We start from the raw sequence: 15124 nt of genomic DNA, 5'->3' as shown, positions 1-15124 counted from the left end.
CATACATACATACATACATACATACATACATACATACATACATACATACATACATACATACATACATACATACATACATACGTCTACTCTAAGAGACACAACGTTCGAGAAATTTAAATCTTTAGGTATGCAATCTGTATGCAATCTGTATGCATACCTACCATTATCTTTTTCTAATAAGATAAAAATGTTTGCTCTCAAAATGAGAGAAAAGGAAATTTTTTTCCTTTCCAGTGAAACGGAGCGTAATTACTTTTGTCGAAGTAAATTTTCAACTACTGAATTATTTGCTGAAGTAAAGTATTTCTTAATGAAAAAAAAAATCAACAATTTAACAAACAAATCTGGTGGAAAAGAAAGATGTTTTTGTAAAGAAGGAAGACTTTGTACTCATGTACATAGTCTATACATACATATGTAAGGTTTAATCGGGCATTAGGTACTGATGAAAGACGTACCTAATGAATTCAAAAAAGAAGAGAACGCTGGCATAAATAAACATTAAAGTTCAAGTGGATGTTTATCTACATCTCGTGCAAATTTTTTCCAGTCTTTATGCGACAAGATTAGTTTATCTCAATTACCGTGTCTGATATACTATGTAACTATGTGAATTTCTGCGCTATCTATACGATTAATTAGCGACGATGTTCACTTAATTCTGCAAAAATCTCGAAAGAAGCAAGGAATTGTTTTCAAACTTGGAGGACAAAGTGTTTGAACCAACGTGAGGCCCACGAACAAAAATGCTTGTCAGGTTATGACAACTATGTTGCAAATAAAATATTGCTGGCTTGTCATTGTAAATATAAAACAAACGAAACTACGAAAAATTTCACACAATTCACACACGTACGAGTTGAAAAATGAAAATTTTCAAAACCTTCATGACCATCGTGTATTTAGGTTAATTATCCAAGAGAATAGTTTATAAAACGCGATGAATTCGTATATTTATGCATATTTTTAAAAATATCAAATAAGATAAGCAAGATTATCAAATGTATTCAATTCTCGCTTTGTTAATTTTTCAAAAATTACATTCAAAGCACACTGTTATCACGCATAGTATATTCCAATGATGGCGAATCTATGACTCGCAGGTCAGACACTGACCCACGCAAGCTTTTTAAATGACCCACGCGTTGAGTTTTATAAACTTATCATCATGTATATAAAAGAATTTTAATTATTTTTCGAAGAAAAATCTCTTTTCAAAAGATGTTGAGAAAATTACAAGTGTTCGGTTAGAGCTCAAAAGTGAGAAATAAATGCATAATTGTGTTTTATGGAGGATTTACGACTTGGTTGTGTATACATATAGGCATTTCAAGCCTTGAATGTTATATGAGTTAGTTGTGTCCAAAAAATTTTATATAGCGCTTACGATAAAACAGATGCAATAAGCACCAAAAAACACACTAGATCTCATTAGGTTTTTATATAATAAAAAAGAGAACAGACAATAAAGAATATCAAGAAATAAATATATATATATCTAGTGTATAGTGCAGAGGTGACTGGGCACAGTGTCACCCCTTTTGTATCAATTGTTTGACGTCGACATTTATTGTTTGCTCTTCACTTGCAAAAGTAAAAGTTGTAAAACAAAAAGGAAACGTAAACTTTTTAGAGGATTGTAAAAGGGAGAACCAAAGAAAAGTAGTTTCTAACCATCCTCCCCTCCCCCTTTCCAAGTGACGCCATTGACTTAGTGACCCACGAGCTAGTACTAAAAAAAAAAAAAATAATGAACAAAATTTGACCTACTTCTCAAAAAGGTTCGCCGTCACTGAGATATTAGAAAGAGATCGATGAACTAGATTGGGAATCGGAAACGGATATTCACGCAGATCGTTTTTTCAATTAACAACCAGCATATTCCGGTTCCTTGCTGTAAGTAAGGCTTGAAATTCCATGAGCTTCGAGCTTCTATTCATTTTTCAATCGAAGCGACGGCGACGCGACGGCGTCGTTCTTGAAACGTTGCTCGCCCAATCCTTTGTCGACAACTTTTTCTTCCTCGTAATAACGGTCCAATCGAAAACTGCTAGTCGAGCTGCTTGGTTCATTTCATGGAAAAAGATAAAAAAAGTATCGATATTTTAATTAATTGTTCGTTCGTACTGTTCACCAGTGATCGAAACTAAGAGTCTGAATTTCTCACGAAATAGGTGCAAACTGATCGATGCAAAAATTTATTTATTCGTTGGGAGTGATCTAAAAGATGTGGAAATATGTAAATTATGTAGACTAATGTAAAGTAAAATAAAGTGTTCAGGGTAAAGTAAAAATGTTCGTCATAGATAATGCTTGTTATTTAGAGTTTGGAAGAAAGCGATCTCTGTTCAGATTCCTGCCTTTTTAATAGACGTACGTACGTACGTATACATACAGTTTGTCTGGACTTTTCTTTCCAGCTAGTATATAAAAGTATAAATTTCCATATAAACATCCGCAGTTTATTAATAACAAATTTTTAGTTCTCTTTATTTCCATCTTAAACCTCAACTGTTTGATTATTTTATTCATAATTCGAGTATATACAGATCGTGGAATCGATCAACGTCAGCTCCATTTTTCGAAACGAAAGAAAAGGCAAAAGATTCAAGGAAGTAAATAAATGGTAGTAAATAGAAAAACAGAGACGAGCGAGTCATTGTGTTTGTACGATCGGATACTATACCAACAACCGTGCGAACTTTTCAAAGTTTCAAAAGCTAATTTAATCACAAATTAAAAATTCTTCAATCTTATTGTCCAGATTACACGATAAATATTCAACTCGATGCAAAAAACGAATAACCCGCTTCTATAAATTACTATCAGAATATTGGTACCAGTAGCAACAAATTATTCGAGGCATGTTTAAAAAAAAGAAATAATATTTATTACATTATCACTTTTTTCTAGTTTTCAATTTCGGAGTTTGTCAACTTTGTATCGTTAGATATTAGAACGACACGACATTTTCTGATGATAAATCATGGTGGAACTTTATTCGAAAATTCTATTACTCTTTAGTGTACGTACGAATATAATTGTACCATGTACAATAGTCCTCATTTAAGAGGGTATTCTAATGTGAAGCGCGTGTTTTTTTTAACTTTGCTAGGGAATTTTTTGCAAAGAACTATTACACCTTTTACCCAGTCAAATTGACAAGGTTTGTTTGCACGTATTTCAACGACGTTTTGAAATTTTTTGGGACAGAAAAAGTTAAAATTAGTGGCACTGCCTACTTTCAAACATAGTCGCTTTTGAAAAATGTCTCACGGTGTCCATGATTCCGGCCACTCTGCTTGTCGTAAATAAAAAAACGTGAGAGTTCCGTTAATTAGTATGAGTTTGGCTATAGCAGGTACCAGAACAAAAGAAAAAAGTCGACAATTAAAAAAGTGGCGATACTTTGAAGTTCGATTATCGATTTTTGCTACACGTTTTTGTTAAACTTTGGATGCCTAAAAAAATATAAAAAATAATATTTTTTGGTTGATTCTGGTAGGGGCTGTAGTCACACGTGTACTAAATGCGTGCTTAAAAAATTTTGAGTCAATTGGTCAAGTAGATTTCGAGATCTCATGGACACCGTTCTGAAAAGCATAGTTTCCAGAAAAATGCCTTTAAAATTTAGTATTGCGGTAACAGTGACGCTGGTCATCGCGTCCTTTAAACAACCATAACTTTGTTAATTTTAGGAGTTCATACGTATGGTTACAGAGATGTATTTTTGAAACTATGTTCTTTAAGAATATGCAAAAAAAAAAAAAAAATCGATTCTTTCAAAAGTTCACACTAGAATACCCGTTTAAGCGTCCGTAGTCGGGGTCCGACGGACGGTTTGGGTTAGGTTTGAGGAAGTGGGGAGGCGAATTGACCCCGAAGAAAAGAGAGGGGGAATGAGTGTCAGCTGTTATCAAGCACATCGGTGTCGAGTATATTATCATATGCTCGTTTTGTGCGTGTAAGTGCCACGTTTCACACGACCGCGTGGCAAAGTTACGTAGAGTGGAGATAGTTGCAGACGCTTAAGCGCCTAAGCGAGATACGTGCGTAACTGTATCAAAGGCAGTACTCGTACTAATTTCTTATAGCTCAAATGGGATCTTACACTCTCACTCTTGGAAATCCTGTCTCACACGATTTCGTACATATACAGGGAATGGCAAGTGCACGTCGACGCTGAAGCACTGGCTTTTGCTAGCCACGTATTCGCTACATGTCACACGTAAATGATACGTAGGCATGTGTGTACGTAGTATGGATACTTGTGTGTATGACAAGATAAGAAATAGGCGGCAGGCCGAGAGAGAGAGAGAGAGAGAGAGAGAGAGAGAGAGAGAGAGAGAACGAAACAGAAAACGAAAAGCCTAAAAAAGACTGTAGCGAGTAGCGAGTGGCCAAGTGAGGGACGCCTAGAGACAGCAATAAACCCTTGGTTTACACTCGAAGGGTCGCTGAGAACAAGATTCAAAAAAGAGGAACGAGAACGGGGAATGGAAACGGGAATAGGAACGATAAAGGGAACGGTCGGGATGGGAAGGGAAGGGAAGAGAAGGATTGGGAAGGGAAGGGAAGGGAAAGGGCAGAGGAAAGGTTTGGGGGAGGAGGAGGAGGAGGAGGAGGAGGAAGAGGTGGAGTGGCGTTGCTGGTGGCGCAGTCGGTTGGCCGATCTCGTGGCGAGCGATAGCCGAGCAACTCGGCCGAGGCGCTCGGTTCGCGTCGCGTCGCTTCGACGAAAGCAAGGACGCGTCGCTACGCTTGGCTATTGTAAGCAAGATCACAGAGGAGAGAGCACAGCATGCGTTAGTTACGCGCGCGTACGATGTCGGGCGATATCGCTCGATTCGAGAACGAGCCGGCCGCCTCCGACCCGCTAGTGTCGGACGCCGTTTCCACGTTGCAAGGTAACCTCTCTCTCTCTCTCTCTCTCTCTCTCTCTCTCTCTCTCTCTCTCTCTCTCTCTCTCTCTCTCTTTCTCTCTCTCTCTCTCNCTCTCTCTCTCTCTCTCTCTCTCTCTCTCTCTCTCTCTCTCTCTCTCTCTCTCTCTCTCTCTCTTTCTCTCTCTCTATCTATCTATCTATTTTCCCTACGTTGCTTGCTTCCGTCATTTTTTTCTGTCTCTCGTTTTCTTTCCTCGTTCCTTGTCGATTCTGTTTTCGTACTTGTGATAGTTGGTTTGTTGATTCGAGATAATTTGGTAGAATGTTTGTTGAATGTTCGAGAGTAACGTTCGTGGATATACCCGAGTCTGGATTGGAGCCGGACGAGTATAAGCATGTGTATAGTACAGCAGCAGAATTTCTTTCGGAAAATGGAAGTATATAAAAGGATGTTTTCCATAGATACGCGTTGTACGTTATCGTTTGATTTGCATGTTCGAGAGAAAGTTGGTGGCCGGATTGTTGTCGATCTCGTGCAAATTTTTCAAACGGGAGAGGAATTTTTTCGTAACTTTGAAAAACGTAATTTCGTTACTTTTCGAAACATCCTTGGCACTTTTGGAGCACCCGTGCATCTATATTTTTCTGTTTGAAAAACCAACAGATACGTAAAAGCTGTGCGTTGTTTTTGTATCGTCGATACAAAACAACTCGAACGATGACAACTATCTGTACCTTTAGTAATATAATTTCCTTCTGTCAGTGGAGAAAACGTGCAAAATTTTTGAAATTGGCGTATTTCCTGTCGCGTTGTTTTCGCGTTGTATTTTACCGAGACTATACACACGTATCACAGATAATGCACAATATCTTTTGTTTTATATGCTCGATAAACTGTCCGCTGTCTTTGAATAGAAAACGTGTCGTGTAAATGTGCCAAGGCACGGATTGCCGCATAACGCGAATTGCGGCTTGTGTAATAATACGTAACGAAATACGGGGGTGCGTGTTGTCGTCGGGGAATTTTAGAATTTTACAACGAGGAACGGAAGGAGACGACATTTGAAATTTCACGTGCACCTGAGTGTTCGCACAACCTTTTGTGTTTGCACAATCTTTTATTTGCTTTCCCTTTGCCGTTCTATTTTTTACGACCTTGGCAAACCGTCGGTAATTTCAGAAATTGAATTTCCTTCAACTTTAATATTTCAGAGACAATCGTCATAAAATATTTTTCCCCAACAGCTGCACGAGCAATTAGGTGCGCGAGTGAAATTTTGAAACGCAATCTAGCTCTCCCTTTCGTTTGGTAACACCATGCCTGAGCCGAGCCATTTTGATGATAAACCGATTAATATTTCACAAACACTGACGTTTTAGTGTTATATTAAACTGATTTATACGTAAATTAGCTTCGAAATGATAAAGCTTATTAGAGAAGAATAGTGTAAACACGTGAAACGATAAAGTTCGTCTACTATGTGTTTTGCTGCAAAGTGCAAAAATATTCTTGCTCTTGTCAGATGTTGGAACAATTTTTGTAAAAATATATTAGAAATATATATATATATATATATATATACACATATATATGCGTGCACATAGATACATACTTGTGTATGTTTGTCAGATTGTCTGATTAGAAAATACATGTATACTATACGTGTCAGATTATTTGCAAAAAAAAAAAAAAAAAAACCCGTACAGAAATGCAAAGAAAAATATAAATTTAGAATCTATCTTTGAATTTAGATTAAATTTCACGTGATACTTTTCAATCTTCTCTCTCTCTTCTTGATTAAGAAATAATTATCAGAGCGAAACTAGAAGAAACCTAATAGCAACGTTAATGAACAGTTTACTACGAACGAAATGTGACCCTAAAAAACAAGCGTAATCGTTTATGGGTGTCAGCGATGGTGACTCGATGTCTGACTAATACAAGATTCGAGCTTAAAGCTGATACTACTGTTGACACACGCTGACATCGAACAAAGAAAAGCGAAAAGAGAAAAATTCGATATCTAATTGTTGACGACGATCGGATCTTTTAATTCAAATTTAATCCAAATATAATCCGAGGCTTAACTTCCAGAGACAAAAGAAACGAAAAAAACAGGACACGGTGTATTTAAATTATTATTTAATCTGCACTCGTTTCGGAGCTCAACTCGAAAACAACCTCCAATTCCTCGAGATTTTAATTGAAACGCTGGACAGTTGTTAATTGGGAGTTTACAGTTTCAAATCTAATTAAAACGTAACTCACAATTGCTGGATAGCTTCAGAGATCCCTTGGCTTGGTAGAGATAGCTTGAACAATCAACGATTTGAAACTTAACCTTGACTCTAAATTTAATCTTAATCTTATTTCGAATTTGAGCTTGACATCCCCAAAACGAAACGGAGCATAACCTAACCTAAACCTAGATTCAGTCGAAACCAGCCCACTTTTAACTCGTTGCGACGATCAAGAGAGTAAAAACCAGTTGCTAAGAAAAATCTTTATGTCAAATTTCAACTCGACATCCGCAAAATGGAATCGAAATCTAACCTAAATCTGGATTCAATCGAGGCCCACTTTAACCCGTTGCCTCGATCAAGAGACTAAGAATCAGCTGCTAATAAAGGGTCGGAGAATTAATCTTTATTTCGAACTCGACATCTCCGAAACGAAACCTAACCTGAACCTAGATTCAGTCGAATCCAGCCCACTTTTAACTCGTTGCGACGATCAAGAGAGTAAAAAACAGTTGCTAACAAATGTCAGAGAATTTAATTTTTATTTCGAACTCGACATCTCCGAAACGAAACAAAACGAAACGAAACGAAACCTAACCTAACCTAAACCTAGATTCAGTCGATCCGCCACTTTTAACTCGTTGCCTCGATCAACGAGAGTAAAAAGAAACAGCTGGTAATAGAGGTCGGAGAACAGTAATGAATCGAAGGTGACAAGTAAGTACGCATGTAGTTGAGAACAAAGAAATGTTTCGAATAGCAATGCTAACTGGTACGTACAAAGACTCGAGAGGAGCGATTTACAAGAAAGGGGAGCCCTCGTTCGTTCGCTTTTGTTTTGTACGGGTTGACGAAGGAAATATATTTTTATTCTTGGAATGAACGTATGACCGCGACGTACACACACACACACACACACACACACACACACACACACACACACACACACACACACACACACACACACACACACANCGACGCACACACACACACACACACACACACACACACACACACACACACACACACACACACACACACACACACACACATATGTATACCTCGTGTGTGGCGTGTCGCGTCGGTTTCTTTTTTTCGGCCTCTTTCTTTCGCCTCGTTCTTTTTTAAGAGTTCACCACGTTATTTTCTCGTGTTTGCAGGAACCAAGCAAACGGCGGAAAGCGTAGCTCAAGATGCCGTTGACCAAACAGGTACATACATACATACATACGTATATGTAACATACGCGTATTTAATTTGAGGACGTTATAAAAAAGAGGAATGAATCAACCTAGATATAATTGAATTCTCATTCTTTAATTTTTCGTTTGCACGTGACAGTTTTATTTGAAGTAAACAATTCAAAAGTAAGTTTGACACCCTTGGTATGTATCATGTATTAATTTTCATCCCCCTTCAACTTAATCGCGTGATCAATAAACATCTTTTTTCTTTGCGTCAATTCGCAAGAAGATGTGTTTATTCGCTTTATTCGGCAGGCACCGCAGGAACAGACATCGTATCGATACTTATTGATTCTTGGTATCTTTCCACAGGATTTGGCAAGTTTAACCTTAAGGTTATGGCCGTCTGCAGTCTGATCTTCATGAACGTGGCATTCAGCATAACGAGCATTGGTTTTGTATTACCATCGGCGGCATGCGACTTTAAAATGACCACGGTGGACAAGGGACGCTTGAGCGCCGCCCCCATGTTAGGTAAACACTTTAACAAACGCTATTAATTTTATTAATTTGCACACGTGCAATGGCCGACGAATGGTGTGTCGGATTTGCATCTCGTTTAACCAGCGAGATACTTTTAATTATATTATTCGAAGCAGTACGACCGAAACGGCAAGGGTTCAAAGTACAAAGTTCAACGATACGTGTAGACGGATAGTATGTTGTATGGATAGTAAACTCTCGATCCTTATCTAAAATCTAAAATTTCAAAAATAAGATTTTTCGTTTCTTCTTTTTTTTATATTTTTGCTTCGTGCGACGAAAATGTTCGATCCGATCGGTGTCTTTTTAATTCTCGCAGAGCAGACGCGTGGAAAATGGCACGCGTTGCGTTTACTTCAACGTTTCTCGCGTGCCTTTACGAAACTCGTACACGCCCCCGTTCAATCAATCTCTACGCCGTGTTTCGCGAATAACAAGTTGCTTACATTAACTCGAACAGGACATCAAACCGCGTTCCTTTCTACACAAAGATTCTTGTGAAATTGCAGTTTGTTTTCCACTCGTTCGAGACCTTTTCACTTTCTTACTTTATACTTGTATACACTCTTGAGTCGTTCACACTTGAAATTAAATTTCAATCCACGATATCGTGCGTATGTACATACATAATGTAAGTATACTAATCTTCTTTCGCATTCGAAAAAAGAAGCGACTGATTTTTAATATCGACGAATCGAGTATTCATCGGCACGAGAACTACCAAAATGATTAGAATGACCGTTTGTTAGATATTTTATGTATATATAAAACTTGGTGTATTCTTGAATGATTGAATGATTTTTCGTAAACTACACAAGTAAAAGTTTATATATACCCTGTTGCATTATAAAGATTTTCTGTTTCTTCCCACTTCAACGTCTCTTTTATTTATAAATAAAATTTTATAATTCATTTATTCTTAAATACACTATATTCTTAAATATATTATATTTTGATTTATTGAAATATTTTCTCACAAAATTTTATTTGTATTAATTTCTCTTTTGTATAAATTTCAATAACAATACATAAATTAAATTTAAATTAAATCAAAATGAATAACAAGGTTCCCTAAAAAGATTCTGTAAAAAGACCGCCATATTATTTCATTTCAGTGATTCAACATTTAATAGTAGTAAAATATTTTATTAATATAACAGGGTATCTAATCCTAATTTATTATTTAATTTATTCAATATATTTATTTTAAATATATATAATTAAATATATATAATAAATATATTTAAATATATTATATATATAATATTTTAAATATATATGATTATTATTATTAATTAAAATTTCACTTAAAATTAATAAATTTTAGAGAATTTCTCTAGTAAAAATTTTATCCTTTAGTCGTCACTTTAATAATTCTAGTATTAAAAGTCAGATTTAAATTCCCGTCAAAATTCAAACGGTTCGTTATTGGTAACGTGGTCTTAAAATGAAAATTTTTATTTTTATTCGCAAATGGTCCAGTCTCGTTATCTGTTTCTTTCCTCTTTCCAACAAACAGTTAACGCATGGACACGGTAATTTTCCGTAAAGACAAATCAACGTGAGGTTAATTCATCGCGGTGTAGATGAACATTCGAAAGGGAAAACTCTTGTGCAAAAGTGTTTGTCGAGACAGCGATGATCTTTAACTGGAATGCAAGCGTAAATTATTAAATGAACGGCGATGCACTAAAACCAGGAACGTATCGTTACGTTGTCCATACACGTTGTTCCTACATTTTCGAAAAACATCGATCGAAATTTTAAGTATGTACGAAATTTTAAATATGCTGATTTACTAGATAATATTCATCGCGTGCCTCGATAGTTATAAATAGTAATAGTCGAGATAATTACAAATTACTTCGGCAAATGCGAATTTCACATTTTTTTTATTCATACTAAATTGTACAATAACAGTACACAAATTTAAATTAAATCAAAATGAACAACAAATTTCTCTAAAAAGATTCTGTAAAAAAGACCGCCATATTATTTCAATTCAATGATTCAACATTTAATAGTAATAAAATATTTTATTAATATAACAGGATATCTAATCCTAATTTATCATTTAATTTATTCAATATATTCTTTTATTTTAAACATATATAATTATCCCCTTGGAATTTAATATTCTTCCTTAATAATTTATGACATGATCCAATTGAAAAGAATAAGGATGATGTTGGGAATTTCGAAACCGACAAAAAAAAAAAACATTGATGAACGAATATATTCTGTCTCCCTCGAAACCAATTTTTTATTAGGCGCGTAAAATGAAACTTGTTTCAGGTGTGCATCGCGTTACGCGAATCACCCTGTATATTAGATAATGTAACGCATATAAATGTCACATTGTTGGACCTTGTGGCGAATTGATTTACTCGTTGCTCGCGTGAAGAACTGAAAAATTAATTAATTAGTTAAACGTGCCTCTGGCGTAAAAAGCAGCCAGTGTGTTCGCGAAAGACGCAAGATCAGAAGAAATTGAGTACTGCAATCGAGTACGAATAATTAAATCTCAAAAGGTCAAATCTCGATGCAACAGCGTGACTGTTTATCGTCTTGTGACATTTCCACGCACCAGCCATGTATTCATTATATACATTTACTTATTTAGTTAATTGTTAACTGCTGTACAATATTGTAGATATTACTACACTTGTGACAGATACAATGGAGCCAAGTTCGTACGAACGCTGGTACGAACGGTAAACATGCACGAGTTTGCATAATTTGCATAATTCGCGTTCGTGTTGTAGTTATTCTGTCCTCTACTATTGATTACACGTTTGTGTAACAGAGGTCGAGGTTCAACCAGCAAGAGTTCCTTTTGACTATTGAATATTTTATCACAATATTAGTTCAAATAAACGGTAAATTTGTTGTATTCGCTAGAAGAAACTAGATGCCTGCACGCGTGTAATAGAAACTATCGATTGTGATTATACTGCGAATTTTCATGCGTTTACGGAAGAGTCGAAGCAGCAAAAATGCGCCGATCGTGCAAAAATGTATGAAACATATCCAAAAGAGAGTATTAATTATGATTCTAGATTCCTAGAGTTCGTTAATCGTGTTTGGTGACAATTTTGAAAATGCGTAGAAATCATAGGTGCATTCTAGTTTGTGATAAATTACCGAGACAATCATGTGCAAAGATACATCGGATACCTTTACTACAAATAAAATTAAAATATTTAAGAAAACGAAGAGTAACTTAAAATTTTAATATTAATTAATTAATAAGAAATATTATTTTTGAATTTGCAATTTAACGTTTTTTTATAAACTATAATTGAAATTATTTGTAAAATTAAATATAATGAATAAAAATATAAATATATTTATAAATAAAAAATAAATAAATTTATTTTTTTATTAATCTTAAAGTAAATATAATTATTATTGTTTATATATATAAATTTTTTTTAAAATAATTAAATATTTTCATATTAATAATAATCTTGATAATAAACATAATAAATATAAAATAAATTTATTAAATTTAATTATTTCATATAAAAAATTTCATTTTAATATAAATCTAAATATTAATGGTAATTAATAGAATAAATTGAAATTCATACTTTAAATATATAATTTATGAATTTAAAATTAAAAATAATATATAATTTTCTAAAATTTAATTTTATTAATAAATTAATAATAAAATATAAAATAATTGAATACAGGTACTTGATCTACAGTTGTAATAATGAACGATTACGAAAAACAAAGAGAGACGAGTCATTGGATACTCTTGTATTTGCCTTTTTCTTCTTTTTTTTTTGGTGTTGTCGATGATTAATCCTTTCGCTAGCCTCTTTTACCAATTCAATGATATTCAAATGCAGGCATTTGCCATAATACGTAGTAATTGTTTTACAGCGTAATAATCATCAATCTGTGAAATTGTGAATTTATAGGTATGCTAGCTGGTTCGTACATATGGGGTTGTTACGCGGCCATCAAAGGGCGAAGACTGTCGCTGCTGGTCGCGCTGTTTCTACACGGGATCTCCGAGTTGTTGGCGTCGGTGGTGCCGCTCTATTGGGTCTTTCTGTTTTTGAAATTTCTGAGCGGCGCAGCGTCAGTATCATCATAATACACTTTTATATGTACAGGGTGTTCCCCTCAGTTAAATTGCCAAACTTTAGATATCAATTGAGGATCGTAAAATTTTTCCTTTGGAAGTATGATATTTACTACTAAAGTTATATTATATATAGGACTTGATAACGTATGCCGTCCAAATAATTCAGGTTCATTACGTATATTACTAAAGAAATTAAATTACTTGTTGTATTTATTACTAAAGATAATTGCAATTGTTACATATGTTGCTCAAAATGATTATCTTCAGCTTGGAGAGAGACAAGCATTAATCTCGGAAACGCAGACATTTCAATGTTATCCATTTATCGAACTCTTAATAACTTTAGAAGTAAATATCTGTTGAACGAAGCATTTGCGAGCATACTTCCACAGGGAAAATTTGTTCGTTTTCGTAGGGTCCTAAATTTATTAGATTATCTAATGTTTGGCGATTTAACCCGGAAACACTCTATATGTACAAGTAGAATCTCCCTTGTACAGTCATTCTGGTGGGCCAAAAATCACTTCCTACTAAAATAAATCCGTAATTTTTTTATTATATATATATTTATTTATTTATTTATTAAATAATTTTTTCTCGTACGTATCTTGATATTTTATTAAAAAAAATATATATATTTGGGAAAAAACTTTTGGCCCACTCTGTACAAGTAGAATAATTTGCAAAGCGGCCATTAAATAGCAAATTGAACAGTTTGATCGTGAACATCTTTTCTTTTGTAATAGTTCCGTAAACTTTGTGCTGATTCTGAAATTACTGAAATTCAATATCGTTCGTAATCCAGAGATTGAAAACTCTATGATTTGAGAATGCTCTTTAATAATTTTATATCGTTTCTATTGTAGTATGAATGGACAGTCGGCCGTTGTCTTCCTATATCTGGGCGAGTTCCAACCGACCAAATATCGGGATAAGATGCTCTCGTGGATGGAAATGGCTTGGGTTGTAGGGATGATCATTTTGGCAGGTAATTGAGATTCGTCAAGTGTACATTGCGTCGTGTTAAGGGGATATTTTAGTGTGAACTTCTAAAAAAAAATCACGATTTTTTTTTTTTTTAAATTCTTAAAGGACAAGGTTTGAAAGTATGCAGTGCCACTAATTTTAACTTTTTCTGTCCCAAAAAATTTCAAAACGTCGTTGAAACACGTACAAATAAACCTTGTCAATTTGACTGCAAAAGGTGTAATAGCTTCTTTGCAAAAAATTCCCCAACAAAGTTAAAAAAAACACGCACTTCGCACTGGAATACCCCCTTGAATTACATCGAATTAAATTAAATTAAATTGAATAAGATATCAGCAACGAACAAAATTATTCGGTGAAACGTTTAGAAACGTAAGTTTTCACACAGCCATAGCAAGTTATAGGTATAAAAATTCCAAAATGTAACGTTTTTCACTTTTCACTGGCATCGTTAAAAATCCTGTCGATGTTTTCCTCGTTCGTTTCATTCGCTTCACTCGGGGCAAATTGTCGATGAAAATATTTCACCCTGCTTGGAAATTTCAGGTGTCGGTTGGATCGTCATTCCCCTGGAAGTGAGCATCGAGAAGGACGATTTTTTCTTCCACTCGTGGAACCTTTTCGTGTTCATATGCTCCCTTCCAGCCTTGTTGACCGGAGCGTGGCTGTTGTTTTTCCCGGAGACGCCGAAATACCTCGCGGAAAGCGGCAACAACGTCCAGATGTTGGACGTTTTGATGAGAATGTACTCGGAGAACAGTGGCGAACCGCCGAAAGAATATATAGTAAGTCCATACCATCATATACATACGTCTGTTCGCCATTTTCCACGAGGAAATCGTGATTTCTTCCCGGCATTAAAATTAAAAGCTAACAAGGAGATGTCACAGCTGTTGAGTTGTCGATTTTAATGAAATTTGATCTGTCAATTCCAAAGCAAATATAATTTGACTGTGTCCGAGCATTTCGGTCAATACTCATTGTTTACAGAGATATTTAATGTTTCAATCTTCTACAGATATACTCTAGAGATGTAACTCTTTTCTTAATCTGCAAGCAGTAGCGTAGCAGCGAAACTGATAGCGTAGTGGATTCATATCCGGAGGTGACGTCAAATCTTTCTAGGGAAGAATATTATTGTATCATCTCTATTTTTGTTTCCTTTTTTTTTCTTTCAAGTTTTC

At 35.0% G+C, this 15124-nt stretch overlaps 1 protein-coding gene across 2 annotated transcripts in view; it reads left to right on the top strand.

Annotated features, from left to right (window-relative positions):
* The window catches only part of LOC122534025 (synaptic vesicle glycoprotein 2A-like), a 24073-nt gene extending 9207 nt beyond the window's left edge, over positions 1 to 14866 (top strand). The window contains exons 1-6 of one of the 2 annotated variants that reach the window (XM_043664285.1): positions 4662 to 4907; positions 8285 to 8335; positions 8681 to 8842; positions 12784 to 12946; positions 13820 to 13941; positions 14487 to 14866. In XM_043664285.1, the coding sequence (XP_043520220.1) occupies positions 4826 to 4907; positions 8285 to 8335; positions 8681 to 8842; positions 12784 to 12946; positions 13820 to 13941; positions 14487 to 14851 (945 nt within the window). In that variant the 5' untranslated portion in view covers positions 4662 to 4825 and the 3' untranslated portion in view covers positions 14852 to 14866. Of the gene's footprint in view, positions 1 to 4661; positions 4908 to 8284; positions 8336 to 8680; positions 8843 to 12783; positions 12947 to 13819; positions 13942 to 14486 lie in introns of those variants that run through there. The other variant, XM_043664286.1, reaches the window with a different exon arrangement.
* The last annotated feature ends 258 nt before the right edge of the window (positions 14867 to 15124 follow it).

The sequence above is a fragment of the Frieseomelitta varia genome, unplaced genomic scaffold (genome assembly GCF_011392965.1).
Source record: "Frieseomelitta varia isolate USP_RPSP 00005682 unplaced genomic scaffold, Fvar_1.2 scaffold_567, whole genome shotgun sequence".
Lineage (NCBI taxonomy): Eukaryota > Metazoa > Arthropoda > Insecta > Hymenoptera > Apidae > Frieseomelitta > Frieseomelitta varia.
The sequence above is the reverse complement of the archived record's forward strand: the minus strand, read 5'-3'. Positions and strand labels throughout refer to the sequence as shown.